A 20,550-nucleotide genomic window follows, 5' to 3' on the forward strand; every position below is an offset into this window, starting at 1 on the left:
TGCCTCAGCCTCCCAAATTGCTGGGATTATAGGCGTGAGCCACCGTGTCCAGCCCAATTTTTTTTGTATTTTTAGTAGAGATGGGGTTTCACCATATTGGTCAGGCTGGAACTCCTGACCTCAAACAATCTGCCCACCTCAGCTTCCCAAAGTGCTGGGATTACAGGTGTGGGCCTCCAAGCCTGGCTGGTTTTTGTTTTTTTTTTTTAACCTCCCCTGCCACACCTCTCCTGATCATCTGTTTTGTGAGGATTAAATGAGTTTAGTAAAGCCCTTGGAAATGTGCCTGGAATTTCATAAGCTCAGTAAATGTTAGTGGTAGTGGTCATTGTTATAAATAATCCAAAAGGAAGAATATACTAGTTTGCAGGGAGCTAGAATAGTACACTTAATCAAATAACTTTAGATAATTAGAATCTTAGTATAAATGAAATAAGTTCATTTATGATTTTATTCCTTTTCAGGCCATGGCAAAAAAAATTCATCCTTAAAAGACAAAATAGTTAAAATTTTACAAAAGAATAAGTAATGTATATATGTTATCACTTTTTAATTTATTTTTATTTATATTTTGTTTTTTGAGACAGTGTCTCACTCTGTTGCCCAGGGTAGAGTTCAATGGCGTGATCTTGGCTCACTGCAACCTTTGCCTCCTGGGTTCAAGCGATTCTCCCGCCCCAGCCTCCCTAGTAGCTGGCATTTCAGGCGCGTGCCATCACGTCCTGCTACTTTTTGTATTTTTAGTAGAGACAGGATTTCGCCATATTGGCCAGGCTGGTCTCGAACTCCTGACCTCAGGTGATCTGCCTGCCTTGACCTCCCCAAGTGCTGGGATTACAGGCATGAGCCACTGTGCCCGGCCCATTACCACTTTTTTAATGCAGGATTTCTCTACGTTATAGTAGACTTAATGTTCCTTATATAAGAAGGTTGTTAAAAAACCGTGCAATCTCACTGCTAATAGAGGATTTCATTTTTCCTGTCTGAACCTTTTTGCTGCATACTGTATTGTGGCCTGGGACCTTATTTCCTTCTAGTGTCTGTATTAACTAATATTTGACTTCTACCTGCTTCTCCAGTTTTATCTTCTTTCCCTAATCATCCTTGCCTTCCATGCCCTAGCTATAATGAACAGTGTGCTATTTTCTGAATATCCCATGCCTTCATCTCCATATACCGTTGTGCTGCAGTTTTTTTCTTACATGTACTCATTCTCTTTCACCCACTTTTGTCTGGCTAAATCCTTATCCCAAGGAACGATAAGTCTTGCCTTGTTCTCCCTCCTTGCCTTCTACCACCGAAATTCCATTAGATAACCTCATTAAAACACTGATTAAACTTTCATATTAGCCACACTCTTTAAGCTTAAAGAAATACAGTCAGATCTCCTTTAATAATGGAAATTCATAAGAGTGTGAAGTAACAAGAAATATTCTATGTTAAGCCACAGTCACCCTGGGTCTTGGTGCTTACCTGAGATAGGTATATGGAGAAGTGGAACAAAGTACATCACAGGAGCCATGGCAACTTATATAGACATTAACTTCATGACTTTCCTCAGAAAGGAAAACTGTAGCTGGCAGACACTTTTTGCAGCTTTATGGCCTAACCAGTACCACTCTTTCATAGTACTTACTAACATAACACTACTTATTTGTTGGTCTTACTACTAGGATAGGGTTGAGATTCTGTCCCTAGCACTTAATGTGGTATCTGGTATTCAGCAAATAATTGTTGAATGAATAAATGTCTGTCTTTTGGCTGAACAAATAATAGAGGAGAGGAGAGAAGCTTAGACCCTGATCCTCATTTCCCCTACCTGCAACACTGTTAATATTACCGTACAAAGTTTGTGACTCCGTTTTTGTTAATTCTCTTTATTCTTGAAGAATCAGAAGAAACTAATGAAAGAACTCAAACAGCTACAGCAAGAGGACCTGGCACGTAGGAGACAGACTGTAGCACAAATGCCACCACAGCTAGTTGAACTTCCATACAAACGCAGTGAAATGAAAGAAGACTGGCAGAGAGAATTGGAATTTGCCTTCGAAGATATGTACAATGCAGACAGGAGTAAGATATTTTCAGTAGGGCTTTCAATAGTGGTTTTAAACGTTTTGGTGGGAAAATACGTTTGTAATGATAAAGCAGTTTTTATCTTGAAATGAGTTCTCAGTTTGAAGGAGGTCCCCCATATTTTAGATTGAGACATTACCGTGGCCTTTGCATTTTTTTGATCCAGTTATTTTTAGTCATTTTGGAATGGAAACATGTCTCTATTTTTCTTTTTTAAGAGGTGAAAGGGAATCTGATTCTGCACCTTGAACCAGAGCCCTTGCCCACTGTGACTGATCAGATCCAAGATGAAGAGCTGGACCTTTCAGTGGAACAAGAAAATTTGGGTGCAGCCGAAGACCTTCCAGTGACAGAAGCTAAAATATGTTCTAGTGAAACAGATGGTAAAAACCCTTCTGAGCTAAATATTACAGTACTTCACAGAAAAAAAAATGCTAACCATTAATCAGCAGTTAGGAAAATCTGGTCTGATTTAATTGCAAGCAATGAGTAATACTGATGGGAGCAGGAGCTAAAGGATACAATGTTTTTATATTTCCATCATTGACAATCCTTTTTCATATGTGTAGGAGGAAAGTTTATTCAGACGTACAGATGATCTGAAGATTTTCAGGTTATTTGAGTTAGGTGCTCAATTCTGAATTCATTTGAAAGGTTGCATGGTAAACATACCTGATAGCAATAACTTGAGCATACCCTGAGAATGACCCTGTGTGGCATACACACCTGAATGTGTGTTCTGAGCTAGGGAATCTGGGAGTAGCCAACCTGGAGGTTCATTTCTTGTCTATGAGGAACATCTGAGCCCCTGTCCCATCCCGTGGAACATGAGCCATACAGAGGATCAAGGTGTCAAGTTTTGGGTTGAATGAAAGTTGTCAGGTGGAGATCGTTAGGAAAAGGGTACTAAGTGACAGTGCTATTTAAACTGCATGCTTTTTGCAAGCGGTTGCAGTTCTTTTGTCCAGCCTGTTGCCACTGGACTCTCCCTTATATGTATGCCCTCAGTGAAACCCCAAATCTCATTGGCTAGCTCTGGATCTCTTATTTGGCCTCTTGAACCTGGTGCCATCCCCATTTGAGTGAGTAGAGGTTCAGCACAACAAAGATCAGCATAGACTTGTCAGATCATCGGAGATCCTACTGGTATTCAGTTATTTCTAGGTACTTCATGTGTAGTGATGGATAGCACAAATTTTGATCTCTCAAACATCTCTATCTCCAACATTCTGAACTTTTTTACTTGGCTGTCCCATAGTTAAAACTCCATGTCTAGCAATAAATTTATGGTCTTCTCTTGCCTACTGAAACTATCTCTACCTATCTTTTCTATCTTAGTGAATGGTATCACAGTCTGCAGTTACCCAAGCCAGACCACTGGGAGTTACCTTTAACACTTTCCTTTTACCTGCATGTCTCCTTAAAGACCAAGTCCTCTTCATGGAATTAAGCTATTTTTGCCCTGTATCTACTGGTATTTCCTTTGTTTAAAACCACTCAGGCTTTCTTATCATCTTCACCCTACACTGTGAACGTAGCCTTTTGGGATTCCAACTTTATGTAGGCCTCCCATTAGACTCCTCAAGTGAGGGCTCTAGGCCTTATTCATGTCTCCTATGCATACATTGTTGTCCAAACAGAAGCCTAAGGTTACTACCAGCAACTGGGGAAAAAAAAGCAGCAGCAGCTAAAGGTTACTATGTTTTGACTTTGGCATAAGCTTGGCAGAAGATGGTTTCAGGACTGACTTGCTTTCCCTCCAAGCTTTCCACTTAAATTGCATTTCTGTCCTCTGCAGAACCTTTTCGTTTCATGCCAGGTCAGCAGTGTCTTTGTTTGTTTGTTTGTTTTGAGATTGAGTCTTGTTCTGTTGCCCAGGCTGGAGTGCAGTGGCACGATCTCGGCTCACCACAACCTCCGTCTCCCGGGTTCGAGCGATTCTCCTGTCTTAGCCTGCCAAGTAGCCGGGACTACAGCTACACACCACCATGCCTGGCTAATTTTTGTATTTTTAGCAGAGACGGGGTTTCACTATGTTGGCCCAGGCTGGTCTCGAACTCCTGACCTCGTGATCCACCTGCCTCTGCCTCCCAAAGTGCTGGGATTACAGGCATGAGCCACCATGCCCGGCCAGCAGTCTTTAAAAAGATATTCTTATGGCCAGGCGCGGTGACTCATGCCTGTAATCTCAGCACTTTGGGAGGCTGAGGTGGGAGGATCATTTGAGTTCAGGAGTTCGAGACCAGCCTGGCCAACACGGTGAAACCCTGTCTCTACCAAAAATACAAAAATTAGCTGGGTGTAGTGGCGCTCACCTGTAATCCCAACTACACAGGAGGCTGAGGCAGGAGAATCACTTGAACCTGGGAGACAGAGGCTGCAGTGAGCCAAGATCGTACCACTGCACTCCAGCCTGGGCAACAAGAGTGAAACTCCATCTTAAAAAAAAAAAAAAAAGATATTTTTACTCTTTATGCAGCTTTTTCAGTTATTTTCATTGGGAGTATCATTCAATATCTAGTTTGTCACAGTGGAAGTCTTGCCTAATCTAAAGGGACAGTTACACTTTAGCTCCTGCTGATCTCATTTGGTCTTATTGGCTTGGTGTTGCCAAGTTGTTTGTTTGAAGCTAGGAATCTCATTGTTTTTAAAAATCCTTCGTTTTAAATATTGGCAATGAATTTACTTCTTAAAAATGAGTAGGTTGTGGACTAATGGTAAATGAAAGAAGCCAGGCAGAAAATAGTACCTAAATATATGATTCCGTGTTTATATGAAGGTTTAAAAAAAATAGGCAAAACTAATCTGTGATTTTGGGGTTAAAGTAGTGGCTGTTTTTAGGGGTGTATTGACCAGGAAGGGACATGAAGGAACCTTAGTCCTGGTAATGTTCCACATAATCTGAAAGTTGCTACATCGACATATGTAAAATTCAACAAGCTATATACTTAGGTTTTTGTGCACCTTGTTCTTTGTAAATTATAACTCAATTGGAATTTTTTTTAATGTAAGTTAGACAAAACTACAATCTGCCTATTTTCAACCTCTTAAAGATATTCTTAAATTTTATTCCTTGACTAAGCCGGAGAAATATGTGCTTGCATCACATTTTTGTCCTCTTAGAGAACTGTTTGTATTATACTGAGTTTTGGCATTAAACTATCAGCCCACATGGGAAAATGTTTGAAGAAATACTTATGTTGTTTTTTTGTTTATTTTTGTTTTTAACTGAAGGGATCTTTCTATGAAGATGGGTGGGAGACATTTTTCCCAGATAGTGCCAAGAATAATTTGGGAGCAGCTGATTTGCTTTTATGGCTATGATGTTTTACTCTGTAGCTCACTAAGAAATGTAGAGCCATATTTGGGACCATTCTCTAGTGTAGACTGTAGAACCTCACAGCATATATTTTCAATACTAATCTTACCAGCAAATTAATTAGAAGTTACACATTCAGTTATCATTTAGTGAGCAAAATAAACATCTTCCTGATAAGTTTTTTAGGCTTGATATTTGTGTTGTATACGTGTTTTTGGAAAATACTTGAATTTTGGCACTTCTACTATTTTCAGTTGAAAAAATTATTTCTAGTTATAATGATTGGAGTCAGATAGCATTGTTGTATATATACTGTTAAATTGTAAATATGAGGAAAATAAAGTTGTGCTTTACCAGTGGTTATAGCAGTAACCGAATATAAGATGGAACAATTTGCCTGGCAATACAATAGATGCTAAATAAGTTTTTTCCCTTTTTCTTTTAGTTCCCTTGGTAATGAAGACCCAACAGATTCCTTCAAAAGTTCTTTTTAAAAAATTATTAAATAAGATCCGAAACCAAAAATCTCTCTGGACAATTAAATCTATGTCTGAGAATGAAAGTGAAATGATTACGACTATTAGTGAAATTGAGAGTAAAGTACCAACAGTTGAGTCAGGAACAATTGCCAGTGAAGAGAGAACGTTATCCTCTGGGCAGGAACAAGGTATTACTCTCCAAGAGTCTCATTTTATATAAATCCTTTTAAGTTGTTCAAAAGTAGGTTCATTTCTGAAAAATCAAAGAATAGAGGTTAAAAGGAACAAAACATAATCCTGCTAATTAAAAGCAACAAAGAAACATTATAAAAGCCTTAGTGAATCTTCTTCCAGACCACTTTTAATCTAGTATAGTTATTTATATATATTAATTCCAAAGTAATCAATGAATCAAAATTAACCAGTTATTGAGATGTTCAGGCTGTTTTCTAATTTTTCTTGGCATTTTTGTGTACAGTGGGCATCCTTTTAGTGAAGTCTTTGCCTACATCTTTATTTCCTTAGGAAGGACTCTTTAAAGAATAACTCCTGATCAAAGGATATATGAACATGTTAATGGCTTTTGAGCATGTTGTATTCCCACCAGATATTTGGTTTCTTATTTGCTAATTTTAAATAATTTTCTGATTGGAAAAATAGGCTATTAACTATATTTCCAAAAGTTATAAAGTATATTTTCACATATAATTGAAGTATCTCCTTGATTGGGATTATTTAAAAAATGTGATTGGATTTGTATAGATAGAAATGTTTTGCTTCTGTGCTTTTTGATAAGAGTGACTTGTGGTCTATATTTGGGTTTTGGATTTTATCCTGAGTCCCACAGGAAGCCTTCCTGAAGTATTTTCTTCCCTTGGCCCCTTGACAGTACCTTCCCTTGGTTTTCCTACTTTACTATTTTCTCTTGTATTTTCTTCGCTGTTTATTCACATCCCCACAATGACTAACCATTGTTAGTCATTGGTTAGTCTAGAGCTCGTTCCGCAAGTCCCTTCTCTTTCTATCAAAACTCCCTAGTTGATCTCAAATGTCACACTTTACATTATCATCTATATACTGATGTCTCCCAAGTGTGCATGTCTATTTTTGGCCTCCTGTTTGAACTCACCTTACTTAACTGTTTCCTTCTCTTGTATATCTAATAATATCTTAAATTTGTTCAAAAGTGACCTGTTGATACCCCCTCCCACCACATACCTGCTTTTCCTACAGTATTCCACATTTCAGTATCTGGCAATATGTTAATTCCCTTGCTCAAGCCAAAAAGCTTATAGCCATTCTGCTTCCCTCTTTTCGTATCTTATGTATCTTACGTCCAAACTATTAGCTGATCCAGTTGGTCCTACCCTCAAAATACATCCATAGTCCAACCATTTCTTTCCACCTACATCCTAGCTTAAGCCGTGTTCATTTTCTAGGGTAGATTCTTGTAGTAGCCTGCTATCGTCAGCCGTTGCACCTCCCTGTTGTCGTCTGTTAACATAGCGGTCCTCTTAAAAACAAGTAATCTCATGTCATTTCTTTGGATGAAGCCCTCCAGTAACTGTCAGTTTCACTCAGTAAAAACCAGAGACTTTATAGTGGTTTCAAAGCCTTATATGACCTGCACACATACACCCCCACCACCACTACTCTCATACTCACTACCTCTCTGACTTCATTTGCCTGCCACACCTCCCTCCCCATCTTCTGCACTGTAGATGCCAGCTGGCTCGCTGTTTCTCAAACAGCAAGCATAGGACTCGTGGTCTTAGCAATTGCTGATCTTTTTGACGAGACTTCTCTTTTTCTTGGGTATTTCCTTGACTCACTCCCTCACTTCCTTCACATGTTTACTCAACTATCCCTTTCTCAGTAAGGCCTTTTCTGACTATATAAAATGGCACACTTCTACCACTCCCCACCTCTGCCCCGACCTCCACACCTTTTACTTCCTATCCCCTTTACCCTGCTTTCCCCCCATAGCTCTTATGAATATCTGATGGGCCCAGTAAAGTGACTTTGGTGCTTATTTTGCTTATTGTCTTAATGCCTACCCCACCCATCCATAAGGACAGGAGCTTTGATTTTGTACGTTGCTATGTCCCCAGAGTCTAGACTACTGCCTTGTACAAAACAGGTGCTCAGTTAACATTTGTTGAATTAATCGAATAATTTAAAGCAAGAGAGGTAAATTTGGAATCTAGACATATATATGATATTTAAAGCCATGGGCATAGAAAACCACTTGGAGGGGAAATAATTTAGTGAAAAGAGGGCTTGTAAGACCATCTGAGGGATTCCAACATCTAGAAGATGGCTAGAGAAAGGGCAGATAGCAAAGTCAGTAAAAGGAGTGGCCAGAGAAGTAGGGGAGAATATGGAGTTGAAATCCAAAAAAAGGGGACTCTCATAGTCAATCCATGACCAAGTTCTTTTGATAAAGGGCCTGGCTGGGCGCGGTAGCTCACACCTGTAATCCCAGCACTTTGGGAGGCCCAGGCGGGTGGATCATGAGGTCAGGAGATCGAGACCATCCTGGCTAACACGGTGAAACCCCGTCTCCACTAAAAATACAAAAAATTAGCTGTGCATGGGCTGGGTGCGGTGGCTCATGCCTGTAATCCCAGCACTTTGGGAGGCCGGAGCAGGCGGATCACGAGGTCAGGAGATTGAGACCATCCTGGCTAACATGGTGAAACCCCGTCTCTACTAAAAATACTAAAAAGTAGCTGGGCATGGTGGTTGTGGGCACCTGTAGTCCCAGCTACTTGGGAGGCTGAGGCAGGAGAATGGCGTGAACCCGGCAGGTGGAGCTTGCAGTGAGCCGAGATCGCGCCACTGCATTCCAGCCTGGGCGACAGAGCGAGACTCCGTCTCACAAAAAAAAAAAAAAGAGCCAGGCGTGGTGGCAGGCACCTGTAGTCCCAGCTACTCGGGAGCATGAGGCAGGAGAATGGTGTAAACCGGAGGCAGAGCTTGCAGTGAGCTGAGATCGCGCCACTGCATTCCAGCCTGGGAGACAAAATGAGACTCTGTCTCAAAAAAATAAATAAATAAATAAATAAAGGGCCAATATGAGCAGGCTTTCATCATTCTCATCTTGCTTTATTCTCCCCCTTACCTGACTAAAACCATGCACACTGATCTCTCAGTTCCTTGAATGGGCCAAGGTTTGTTTCTTTATCCTCACGGGGCCTTTTATACCCGTTGGTCTGTCTGGAAAGGTCTCCTATACGTCTTCATGTTGTTTACCTAGCTGGTTCTTCCTTACCTTTCAAGTGTCTGCTTAAATGTCGTTTCCTCAGAGAAATTTCATCTTGCCCAGATTTATTATACTCTATTGTATAACCATTCATTTTTCTTATATAGTACTTATTACAATTTCTAATTTTATAATTTTTTCTGGGATAATTATATGATGGTTCTGCCACCTACTCTGTAAAGCCTCCTTGAGGCATTTTCTCATTCACTGTGGTATCCCCAGCATCTGCCACATAAGTAGGTGCCAAATGAATTAATGAGTGAATGAACAGATAGCTCCATGCAGACTATCTGGCTACCCAAATATGATCAGAACAAATTGCTTTAACTTCCTTCTCTGCTCTGGTTTCACAAATTATTTTTTAAAAACCTAGTATCCAAATATATCAAAGATACATTGACATTTTGTTAGCTTGTCTTTTTTAACTTCGATACCTTGTTGTTTCCACTCTTTTTATGCTTTTCTCCTGTGTTTGAAACCCTATCAGCGTATCTTTTAAATCAGTTCTTCACGTTTTCACAATTTCATTCTTTCATCTCTGTTGTTATTATTAGGCTTGGGTTTAATGAGAAATATATCTGATCATCAGGAAGGTGACTGGATCTTAACTAGATGTGACATTCAGATGGCCCTAGATTGAATCTGTTAATACCAGAATTTTGTTATTTCGCTTTAAGTTTGACAATGATTATATATTCATAATAACAGTGGTATTATCTATTACAGTTGTTGAAAGTGATACACTAACAATTGAGTCTGGACCACTTGCTAGTGAAGATAAACCACTTTTGTGTGGTACAAACTCTGGAAAAGAACAAGGTATTTCTTTTTATCACATCCTCAAATTAAATTTGACTCCTTGCATCTTTTTTTAAATAAAATTACATGTGATATATTAAGAAAGGGCATTATAGTGGTGTCAAAATTCTAAATTATTGAAACTAATTTTTGTTTGGGGCATTCCCCTAGAAATAAATGAGACTCTGCCTATCACAACTGTAGCTCAGAGTTCAGTTCTACTTCATCCTCAAGAAGAAGCAGCCAGGATTAGAATGTCAGCAAGGCAGAAACAGGTAATTTGAAATTTTATTTTTAAAGGTTTATTTTTCCCCTAGGTACTATTATGTAATTTTGTTTGGCCAATGAAATTTGTCTTAATGTCTGGCTAATTTTGATATGTTTTTGACATTGTCTTACACAAACATTCAGCTGATAAAACGCGTGTTGTCTTTGCTCATACTGCTCATTCAACCCTTGTTGTGTCTGCTTTATATTTTATATATTTGTATAGATCTTCCCTATAAAATTTGTTAGCTTTTAAAAAGCAGAGACTATCTTCTTTAAAAAATTCAATTTATCCTACACAGTTTCTGATACAATGCTTTGTACATAGCAAGTATACAATAAATAGTTGTTGAATTAACAAGTCCTTGTCATAGTATTAGACACTCAGATGGGCTTTGTAATCCCACAAGGTTTTTGAAAAATAATACTTCAGAGGAAAAACTTTTAATAAACAACCCCCTTTTTTTGCTCCGTCGCCCAGGCTGGAGTACAGTGACATGATCATCGCTCACTGCAGCCTTGACCTCCTCAGTTCAATCCTCTGACCTCAGCTTCCTGAGTAGCTAGGACTACAGGTATAGGCCACCATGCCCAGCTAATTTTTTTTTTTTTCCTAGTAGAGATGAGCTCTTGCTATGTTGCCCAAGCTAAACTTTAACTTCTTTAGGCCAGGCATGGTGACTCATGCCTGAAATCCCAGCACTTTGGGAGGCTGAGGTGGGCCGATCTCTTGAGTCCAGGAGTTTGAGACCAACCTGGTGAAACCCTGTCTCTACTAAAAATACAAAAATCAGCCGGGTGTGGTGACAAACATCTGTAGTCCCAGCTACCCAGGATGCTAAGGTGGGAGGATTGCTTGAACCCAGGAGGTGGAGGCTGCAGTGAGTCAAGATCACACCACTGCACTCCAACCTGGATGACAGAGTGAGACTCTATCTCAAAAAAAAAAAAAAAAGGCCAGGCCCAATGACTCACGCCTGTAATCCCAGCACTTTGGGAGGCTGAGGCAGGTGGATCATGAGGTCAAGAGATTGAGACCATCGTGGCTAACACGGTGAAACCCCGTCTCTACTAAAAATACAAAAAATTAGCCGGGCGTGGTGGTGGGCACCTGTAGTCCCAGCTACTCAGGAGGCTGAGGCAGGAGAATGGCGTGAACCCAGGAGGCGGAGCTTGCAGTGAGCCGAGATTGCGCCACTGCACTCCAGCCTGGGCAACAGAGTGAGACTCTGTCTCAAAACAAAACAAAACAAAAAAAACTTCCTTAACTTATAACTTTGGTCTCATCTACTTTTAATAAAATATTTTTTTAACCCAACTTACCTTGAAGGAGGCTAATTATTACTAAGCAGGCCAGTTTATAGTCCTAGTTAGTTTTTTCAAAAATACGTCTGGGAAATGATAGTTCCGTGAGCCAGTATTTCTTCTCAGATAAATACATTCTCAGACCGGGCGCAGTGGCTCATACCTGTCATCCCAGTACTTTGGGAGGCTTAGGCAGGCGGATCACCTGAAGAGTTTGAGACCAGCCTGGCCAACATGGTGAAATCCCATCTCTACTAAAAATACAAAAATTATCTGGGCGTGGTGGTGCGCACCTACAATTCCAGCTACTCAGAAAGCTGAGGCAGGAGAATCGCTTGAACTCAAGAGGCAGAGGTTGCAATCAGCCAAGATTGTGCCACTACATTCAGCCTGGGCGACGAGCGAAACTATCTCAAAAAAAAGAAAAAAGAAAAATTTCTCATCAATAGCCTAGAACAGTATTGTTCAGTAGCACTTTCTGTGATGATGGAAATGTTCTATATCTATGTACAGTATGTACCTGTTAGCCACATGGGCTGTTGAATAAAATATTGTTAGCGTAACTGAGGAACTGAATTTTAAGTTTTATTTAATTAAATTTAAGTAGTCACATAAAGCCAGTAACCACTGTATGGATAGTACAGTTGTAGATGTACTACAGAAGTGTAAACAGTCTAAATTCAGGGGCTCCTATGAGTAAGGGAAAGTAAGGAAGAGGAACTGTCTGGGAACTCAGTTGAAGCCACTGTTGCCTAACTAGGAATAGGTAAAGAATCAGGTCAAAACATTTTTTATTTTGAAAACAAGATCATTGTTCATTATCTCTAGTAGAAGTGCTGCTCTTTATATAATAAAACAACGTGCATTCCTTTTTTTACTTATTCAGTAAATATTTGTCTGTCTATCAGGGACTGTAGAGTAGTCCCTGCTTATCCACAGTTTATATGTTCCAAGACCCCTCGTGGATGCTTGATAGTACCAAACTGCGGATAATATTGATTCCTATATATACTATGGGTGAATTTATTTTTCCTACTTTATAATTCCACTGATAGAAGATTTACTTTTACCATAGATCTTAGCAATCAGCATATAATTTTTTTTCTTTCCTTATTGAGAACTTTCAGCTTTTCACTAAAAGGAAGCACTTTACAGCCTCTCTTTGACATGTCAAAATTGCCAGCATTACTATTCTTATGCTGTGGAGCCATCATGAAATAAAATAAGGGTTATTTGAACACAAGCACTGTGATGCTGCAACAGGCAAGTTTTTGTAACCAAGATGGCTACTAAGTAACAAATGGCCTGGTCCAGTTTACAGCATGGATATGCTGGACAAAGGGATTATTCATGTTTTCAGCAGTACAGAGCAGGACAATGCAAGATTTCATCACACTACTTAGATTAGTGCATAATTTAAAACTTATGAATTATTTCTGGAATTTTCTATTTAAGATTTTCTGGCTGCTGTTGACCCTGAGTAATTAAACCACAAAAGCTAAACTGCAGATAGGAGAGGACTAAGGTGCTGGATTTGGCAGGCTAGTTTTGTCCTCATGAAACTCACAGTTACTTGAACATGTTCATATTTGAGTGTGAGTGTGCTTGTATAGTATTAGAGTTTATGTGTTATCTTTCTGCCATTTTCTTCTGTTCCATGCCTGACAAAAAAGACATAGAATGTTGTTCATTGTTTCTAGATAACTATCCCTCTTAATGAGTATGGTTAAGAAGTCAAAGTATTTTAGGAGGCCTTGGTATGTAATTTCTTTAGTCATTATTTATACTATTAAATGTGTGAACATAGAATTTGGCTGTACGTCATTTGCTACTTCAAGGTAGTTCTTCAGTGGTGATCAGGGTTTCCCTGTGCTCTCAGAAAGTAGAAATAGTTAATGTATTTATTCTTTCTTTTCCTTCTGCCTTTTTTTACTTCTATCCCTTTTTCTCTTTTTCCCATTTCCCATCTTTTACTCCCATCCTCAGTCTGTCAGTGACAACAACAGAGATAAAGCATCACCACTTACTTCTTTGAAAATTGGTACCCTTGGTGAAGAAACCTAATTTCTTTTAAATGGAATGTGTGTTAGCTTTGCTTCTGTATGAGTTTGTTGTTAATAGATCAATAGTATTTTTGTTACCTAGATAATGGAAATAGAAGAGCAGAAGCAAAAGCAATTGGAATTACTTGAACAAATTGAACAGCAGAAATTAAAATTAGAAACTGACTGCTTCAGGGCTCAGCTGGAAGAAGAAAAAAGAAAAAAAACTCAACCGACTGGGGTAGGATGCAGAAAATCTCATCACTACATAAATCATTTGGTGAGGGGGAGCAAGAAAATATGAACACTTGTAGCATTTAGAAAAGTAAAATGGATGGCTGGTCACGGTGGCTCATGCCTGTAATCTCAGCACTTTGGGTGGCCGAGACGGGCAGATCACTTCAGGTCAGGAGTTCGAGGCCAGCCTGGCCAATGTGGTGAAACCCCATCTCTACTAAAAATACAAAAATTAGCTGGGCGTGGTGGCACATGCCTGTAATCCCAGCTACTCCGGAGGCTGAGGCAGGAGAATCACTTGAACCTGGGAGGTGGAGGTTGCAGAGCAAGACTCCATCTCAAAAAAATAATAAGAGTAAAATGCCTTTGTAATTCTTTTTTGGTCTTTTTTTGATATAATGTATGTATATATGAATAAATTTGCATCAGTTACGGCTTTCATCTTTCAGTTTCTATAAGATACTAATAGATATGACCATGGTTTGTAGGTAATGCGTACGTTGAGCTTTTGGACCTGCGCTAAAGGAGAATGACAGATTAGTTCATTTCTTACTAATGGAAATGCCAGTCATTTTATAAAAAATAAAGCTGTATAGAAGTTTACAATTATAGAACTGTATGTAAAAATACTTCAATACTTATTTCTAAATTTGCTTTTTAATTAGTAACTTTGTCTTTTATTAGGGTGGCATTGCTCCAGCATCATGCACTGTAATTTCTGATGAAGATAGTCATAGGCAGATGATTCGTAACTATCAACATCAGCTTTTACAACAAAACAGGTATTAGCTAGGGTATAATTTATATGTGATCGTATGTGACTACATTTTTAGGATTTATTATTTCGTTTATATGAGGATCTAATTTGGATTTCCTTAGAACTATGGCATTTAGAATTGCCATTCTTAAAGGACAATGTGGGCGTAATTTCTCTTCACCATGAGTATTGCCAACCCTAGATTGCTGTTTGTTAAATTTGATGTATAGACATGGGGCTTTTTATTTTTCATTAAAAAAGAATAATTGTTTGCTTTTGTTTTTGGTAGGTTACACAGGCAGTCTGTTGAAACAGCCAAGAAACGATTACTTGAATATCAAACTATGTTAAAAGGAAGGTGCCCATCGATGTCAGCTGTATCATTGATAACTGATTCTGTTATATCAGTGCCATCATGGAAATCTGAGAGACCAACTGCTATATCAGAGCATTGGGATCGAGGTCAGAGACTCAAGTTGAGTCCTAACAAATACCAATGCATACAACCTATACAGACCTCCAAATTAGAACAAGATCATTTTCAGGTAGCGAGACAAAATCACTTTCCACAAAGACGGGTGGAAACAACAGAAACATTAGGCGCTTCAGATATTTTAACCAATCAAGCTTTAGAATCACAAGAACATCTAAGGCAATTCTCTCAGACTGAAACACAACAGAGAGACTATAAATTGGTCCCCAAAGATTCTGAGACACTTTCAAGGGCTTTGTCACATGACAGGCGGCTAATATCACAGGATGCTAGAAAAATATCTGAAACATTTAGGGCAACAACTTTTCAAAGTTTAGAATCCCAACAATTGTTCTCAGAGAATAGTGAAAATATATCTTCCCATCTAACTGAACCTTCTTCATTTGTACCACTGGTACCTCAGCGTTCTTTTAGTTCTCTGCCTGTTAAAGTTGAATCAGGAAAAATTCAAGAACCCTTTTCAGCCATGAGCAAAAGTACAGTTTCCACAAGCCATTCTATAATCAGCCAAATGCATGCTAGGCCTTTGCTGCTGTCAGAGAATATCACAGCCCAGCAAGGTAATATGAAGGCCCTCCAAGAACAGTTAGACCTACAGAAGAAAGTTCTTCAGGCAAGACAGGAAGCTCAGGAACAGTTGCTTCTGTGCAAACAGAAAGAATTGGAACAGCAAACTGGCCTCTCGGTATTCCTTCCCTTGGTAACTCCAGATTCATCTGCTTTATTGCCTTCTGCCAAAGCAGATTTGGGGAGAATCCAGGAATCTTCACCAACCAAGAATAATACTGCAGTTTCCTCAGACCATCATGTGATCTCACAACTTCAGGATAGGTTTTTGAGTCTTTCACAGCCTATCCTATCACAGCAAAATAATTTTAAATTTCTCCAAGAGCAGTTGAATATTCAGAAGGATAGCCTTCAGGCTAGGCGAGAAGCCCAGGAAGTATTGTATGTACATAAACAGAGTGAATTGGATAGAAGAGTATGTTCTGAACAGGCTGAGCCCTCTTCCCCATTTCAGGTAGCTCAGCATACATTTACTTCACTACCATCTGCTGATACGAAATCTGGAAAAATACAGGAGCAACATTTATCTAAGAGCGAGAAAGGACTTGTTTCATGCCAATCTGACATCCCCAAATCTCAGGATGGGTCTTTGAGTTTCCTACAGCAGTTCCTACCTCTACATGATAGTTTGAAGTTGCTCCAAGAACAGTTGACTAAACAGAGGGATACTCTTCAGGCTAGGCATGAAGCTCAGGTAGAATTACATAGACAAAGAGATTTGGGGGACAGTAAGTCTGGGGTCGTGAGCTCTTCATCCTCACCAGTGGTTGTTCAGCATTCAGTTGCTTCACAAGCTTCTGCTAAAGCTGAGCCTAGAATTCAGGAGCTTTATTTATCTGAGAAGGAGAATATAGTTCCCTCCAGTCATTCAATAATCCCAACATTTCAGGATAAGTCTCTTAGTTTTCCACAGCATAGCCTGCCACAGCAAGAAAACTTGACAAGACTCCAAGAACAGTCACAAATACAAAGGGTAATACTTAGTGCTAAAGAAGGAACTCAGGAATTTGTACACACAGAAAGTGAATTGGAGAAAAGAATTTCTTCTGAACAGACTGGCACCTCCTCATCTCTTTCCCAGGTAGATGAATCTGAGAGATTCCAGGAATGTATATCAATCAAGAGTGACAGTACCATTCCCGTAAGCCATCCTAAGATCCCAAGATGTCAGGAAAGACTTTTGAGAGTTTCACAACATATACTACCTCTACAAGGTAATTTGGAGGAAAACCAAGCACGGCTAGACCCTGAGAAAGAAGCCTTTCATTTCAGCCAGAAAACCCAAGAAAATACATCTTCAGAACAAACTGGCTCATCTTCATTCATACCCCAGTTGGTACAGCTTTCATTTACTTCGTTAGCTTCAGCTGAGTCTGGCACAATCCTGGAACCTCTTTTTACAGAGAGTGAAAGTAAAATTTTTTCAAGCCACCTTCAGATCCCACAGTTGCAGGATAGACTTTTGAGGATATCGCAACTTATCCAGCCTCAACGAGATAATTTGAAGGCACTTCAAGAACAGTTAGCTACACAGAGAGAAGCCATCATTCTAGCTAGACAAGAAGCTCGGGAAGAATTACTTTTACGTCAGAGTGAATGGGAGGGAAGAATATCTCCCGAGCAGGTTGACACCTCTTTCTTACCCCTAGTACCACAGCATTCATTCGCCTCATTACCTCTTACTGAATCTGAAAGAAACCAAGAACCATGTTCAATTAACAGTGATAATATGGTATCCTCAGGTCACTCAGAGATATCAACATTGCCTGATGGGCTATTGGGTTTATCACATCTTGTTTTACCTCAACAAGATAATTTGATTGCACTTGAAGAACACTTGCATACACGGACAGATTTCCTTCCTTCTATTGAGAAAACCCAGAAAGAATTGGTTTTGTCAAAACCATGTAAATTTGAGGAGAAGATATCTTCTGAGCATTTTATCCAGTCTCACCATGGTGATTTGCAGGCACTTCAACAGCAGTTAGATACACAGAAGAAAGCCATTCGATCTATACAGGAAGTCCAAGAAGAATTGCTTTTGCAAAGATTAAGTGAATTGGAGAAAAGGGTATCATCTAAACAAGTTAGCTCCTCTTCATTCGTATCCCAGGTGCCTGTTGCTGACTCTGAAAGAACCCAGAAGTCTTTCCCAACCAAAAGTAATGATACTGTTCCCTCAAGTCATCGTGAGATTCCAAGATTACAGGATAGACTTTTGAGTTTATCACAGCCTATTCTGCCTCAGCAAGATAGTATGACAGCACAATTGGATGCACAAAGGGAAGTGATGTATTCTTATGAGAAACCCCAGGAAGAACTGTCTTTAAACAAAGAAAGAAAGTTGAACAAAAGTGAATCTGCTGAGCATACTATCCCCTCTTTGTTTCTACCCAAGGAAACAGAGCATTCGTTTATTCCACTACCTTTCGCAGAAGCTAAACCTAAAAGCACCTGTGAATTGTATTCATCCCAGAATGAACATGCAGCCCCCCCAGGTGATCCTGTGATCCCAGGGTTTCAAGATGGACTTTTGAGTTTTTCACAGCCTGTCTTAACTCAGCAAGATAACTTGGGACTTCAGAAGCAGTTGGATCTACAAAGAGAAGTTCTGCATTATAGCCAGAAAGCCCAAGAAAAATTGCTTGTACAGAGAAAAACAGCACTGCAGCAGCAGATACAGAAACATGAAGAGACTTTGAAGGATTTCTTTAAAGACAGTCAGGTATGTTTTAAACCTGAATAATAATGAAACAATAGAAGTTTAAACGCAAATCAGTTTTTAGTACTAAGATTGCAAGTTTTCAGTTATTCAGAAAAAGTAGTTTGACCTTAACTGTGCTTTGATTTTTCACCCTAAATGATGTGGAAGTTAAAACAAAAATCGATCCACCCACATGGTGTTTATGAGGTTAATAGTTACGTGAAGCCCAATTAATTTTACTTTTTAAATTTTCTTTTGTTTTCGCTTTTTTTTTTTTTTTTTTTTAAGACAAGGTCTCGCTCTGTTGTCCAGGCTGGAGTGCAGCGGCACCATGTTGGCTCACTGCAACCCCTACCTCCTGGGTTTAAGTGGTTCTTGTGTCTCAGTCTCCCAAGTAGCTGGGATTACAGACGTGTACCACCATGCCTGGCTAAATTTTGTGCTTTTTTTTAATAGAGACAGGGTTTTGCCATGTTGGCGAGGTTGGTCTCAAACCAACCTCAGCCTCCCAAAGTGCTGGGATTACAGGTGTGAGCCACTGCACCTGGCCCAAAGCTCAATTAATTTCACCTGCAAACACACCACAAAACAATGTAGATTCTTATTTTGGAGTTTTGTTTTAATGGATTTTAAGCTTACCCTAAGATTAAAATTGTAAAAATAACTGGTTAGCAGAATTTGTCTTATGCAGCAACAGGCATTGTGCTCTTTGTTGACATTTATATACAAATCAAAATCAGTACCATCTTTTTTCTCAAGTGACACTATTATGGTTTGTTGTAAAACTGGCACGATTTTACGCTGATGTAGAGCTGGACCTGCTGCTTTTATCTGAATTGTTCATAAGACTCTGGCCCAGTGACTCATTCATAGTTGCCCTATCTGGGAGACAAGAGTTTGTTCTAAATTTGAATGTATCCATTTTATTTTAAAAGGCCAGTTCCGCTGGGCATGGTGACTCAGGCCTATAATCCCAACACTTTGAGAGGCCGTGGCAGGTGGATCTCCTGAGCCCAGGAGTTCAAGACCAGCCTGGGCAACATGGTGAAACCCTGTCTCTACAAAAAGTACAAAAATTAGCCAGGCATGGTAGCATGTACCTCTAGTCCTAGCAACTCTGGAGGCTTAGGTGGGAGGATGACTTGAGCCCAGGAGGTTGAGACTGCAGTGAGCTGTATTATGCCACTATACTCCAGCCAGGGCGATGAGGGAGACCCTATCTCAAAAAATAAAAATAAATGGAAGGCTACTTCCTAAATTTATTATTTAGTCTAAATAGAACTCTACAAATCCTTTGATGTCAAGAAGAAGCTTGAGTTGGGTTCAGGAAGAGTTAACGTCTAGAGATTTACTGGTCATTTAAAGGAAAAGTAATGGCAAAAGAAAAGCAGAGGGAAATACTCAAATATAATCTCTTATGGAAAGATGCAATGGAGGCTAAGTTTTTTTTTGTTTGTTTTTTGTTTGTTTGTTTGTTTTTGAGACGGAGTCTTGCTCTGTCACCAGGCTGGAGTGTAGTGGCGTCATCTCGGCTCACTGCAACCTCTGATTCCCTGGTTCAAGCGATTCTCCTGCTTCAGCCTCCCGGGTAGCTGGGATTACAGGCATGCACCACCATGCCCAGCTAATTTTTGTATTTTTTGTAGAGACAGGGTTTTGCCATGTTGCCCAGGCTGGTCTCAATATCCTGAAATCATGATCTGCCTGCCTTGGCCTCCCAAAGTGCTGGGATTACAGGCGTGAGCCATTGCACCTGGCTGTAGGCTAAGTTTTTAAGTCCAAGGCTGTGAATGGCTGTTGTTTTTTTTTTTTTTTCTTTGAGACGAAATCTTGCTCTGTTGCCCATGCTGCAGGCTGGAGTGCAATGGCACAATCTTGGCTCACTGCAACCTCTGCCTCCCAGGTTCAAGTGATTCTCCTGCCTCAGCCTCCTAAGTGGCCGGGATTACAGGCATGCTCTACCACGCCCAGCCAATTTTTCTATTTTTAGTAGAGACGGGGTTTCACCATGTTGGCCAGGCTGGTCTTGAACTCCTGACTTCAGGTGTCCTGCCCACCTTGGCTTCCCAAAGTGCTGGGATTACAGGCGTGAGCCACCGTGCCCGACCGAATGGTTGTATTTTCAATGGAAACATTATCCTTTTGGCATTAGAAGCATATCTTATTTTTTATATATAGATAAAACTGTGTAATTGATGGAACTATTTATTTGGTTGACGTTCTAATTTAAGAAGGGAGATA

At 39.7% G+C, this 20,550-nt stretch overlaps 1 protein-coding gene across 14 annotated transcripts in view; it reads left to right on the forward strand.

The window, feature by feature from the left end:
• CEP295 (centrosomal protein 295) overlaps positions 1 to 20,550 on the forward strand; it is a 69,065-nt gene that overhangs the window by 20,238 nt on the left and 28,277 nt on the right. For 11 of the 14 annotated variants that reach the window (XR_009208757.1, XM_058424478.1, XM_032167153.2 and 8 more), the window contains 8 exons: positions 1,890 to 2,073; positions 2,295 to 2,459; positions 5,841 to 6,062; positions 9,866 to 9,958; positions 10,109 to 10,212; positions 13,655 to 13,831; positions 14,473 to 14,570; positions 14,835 to 18,330. Coding sequence is in view for 13 of the 14 variants with exons in the window: in XM_058424478.1 (XP_058280461.1) it covers positions 1,890 to 2,073; positions 2,295 to 2,459; positions 5,841 to 6,062; positions 9,866 to 9,958; positions 10,109 to 10,212; positions 13,655 to 13,831; positions 14,473 to 14,570; positions 14,835 to 18,330 (4,539 nt within the window). In the remaining variant the exon portion in view is untranslated. Of the gene's footprint in view, positions 1 to 1,889; positions 2,074 to 2,294; positions 2,460 to 5,840; positions 6,063 to 9,865; positions 9,959 to 10,108; positions 10,213 to 13,638; positions 13,832 to 14,472; positions 14,571 to 14,834; positions 18,331 to 20,550 lie in introns of those variants that run through there. The other 3 variants (XM_058424481.1, XM_058424483.1, XM_058424489.1) reach the window with 2 other exon arrangements.

This window comes from Hylobates moloch, unplaced genomic scaffold (assembly GCF_009828535.3).
Source record: "Hylobates moloch isolate HMO894 unplaced genomic scaffold, HMol_V3 SCAFFOLD_11, whole genome shotgun sequence".
In the NCBI taxonomy this organism is placed as follows: Eukaryota; Metazoa; Chordata; class Mammalia; order Primates; family Hylobatidae; genus Hylobates; species Hylobates moloch.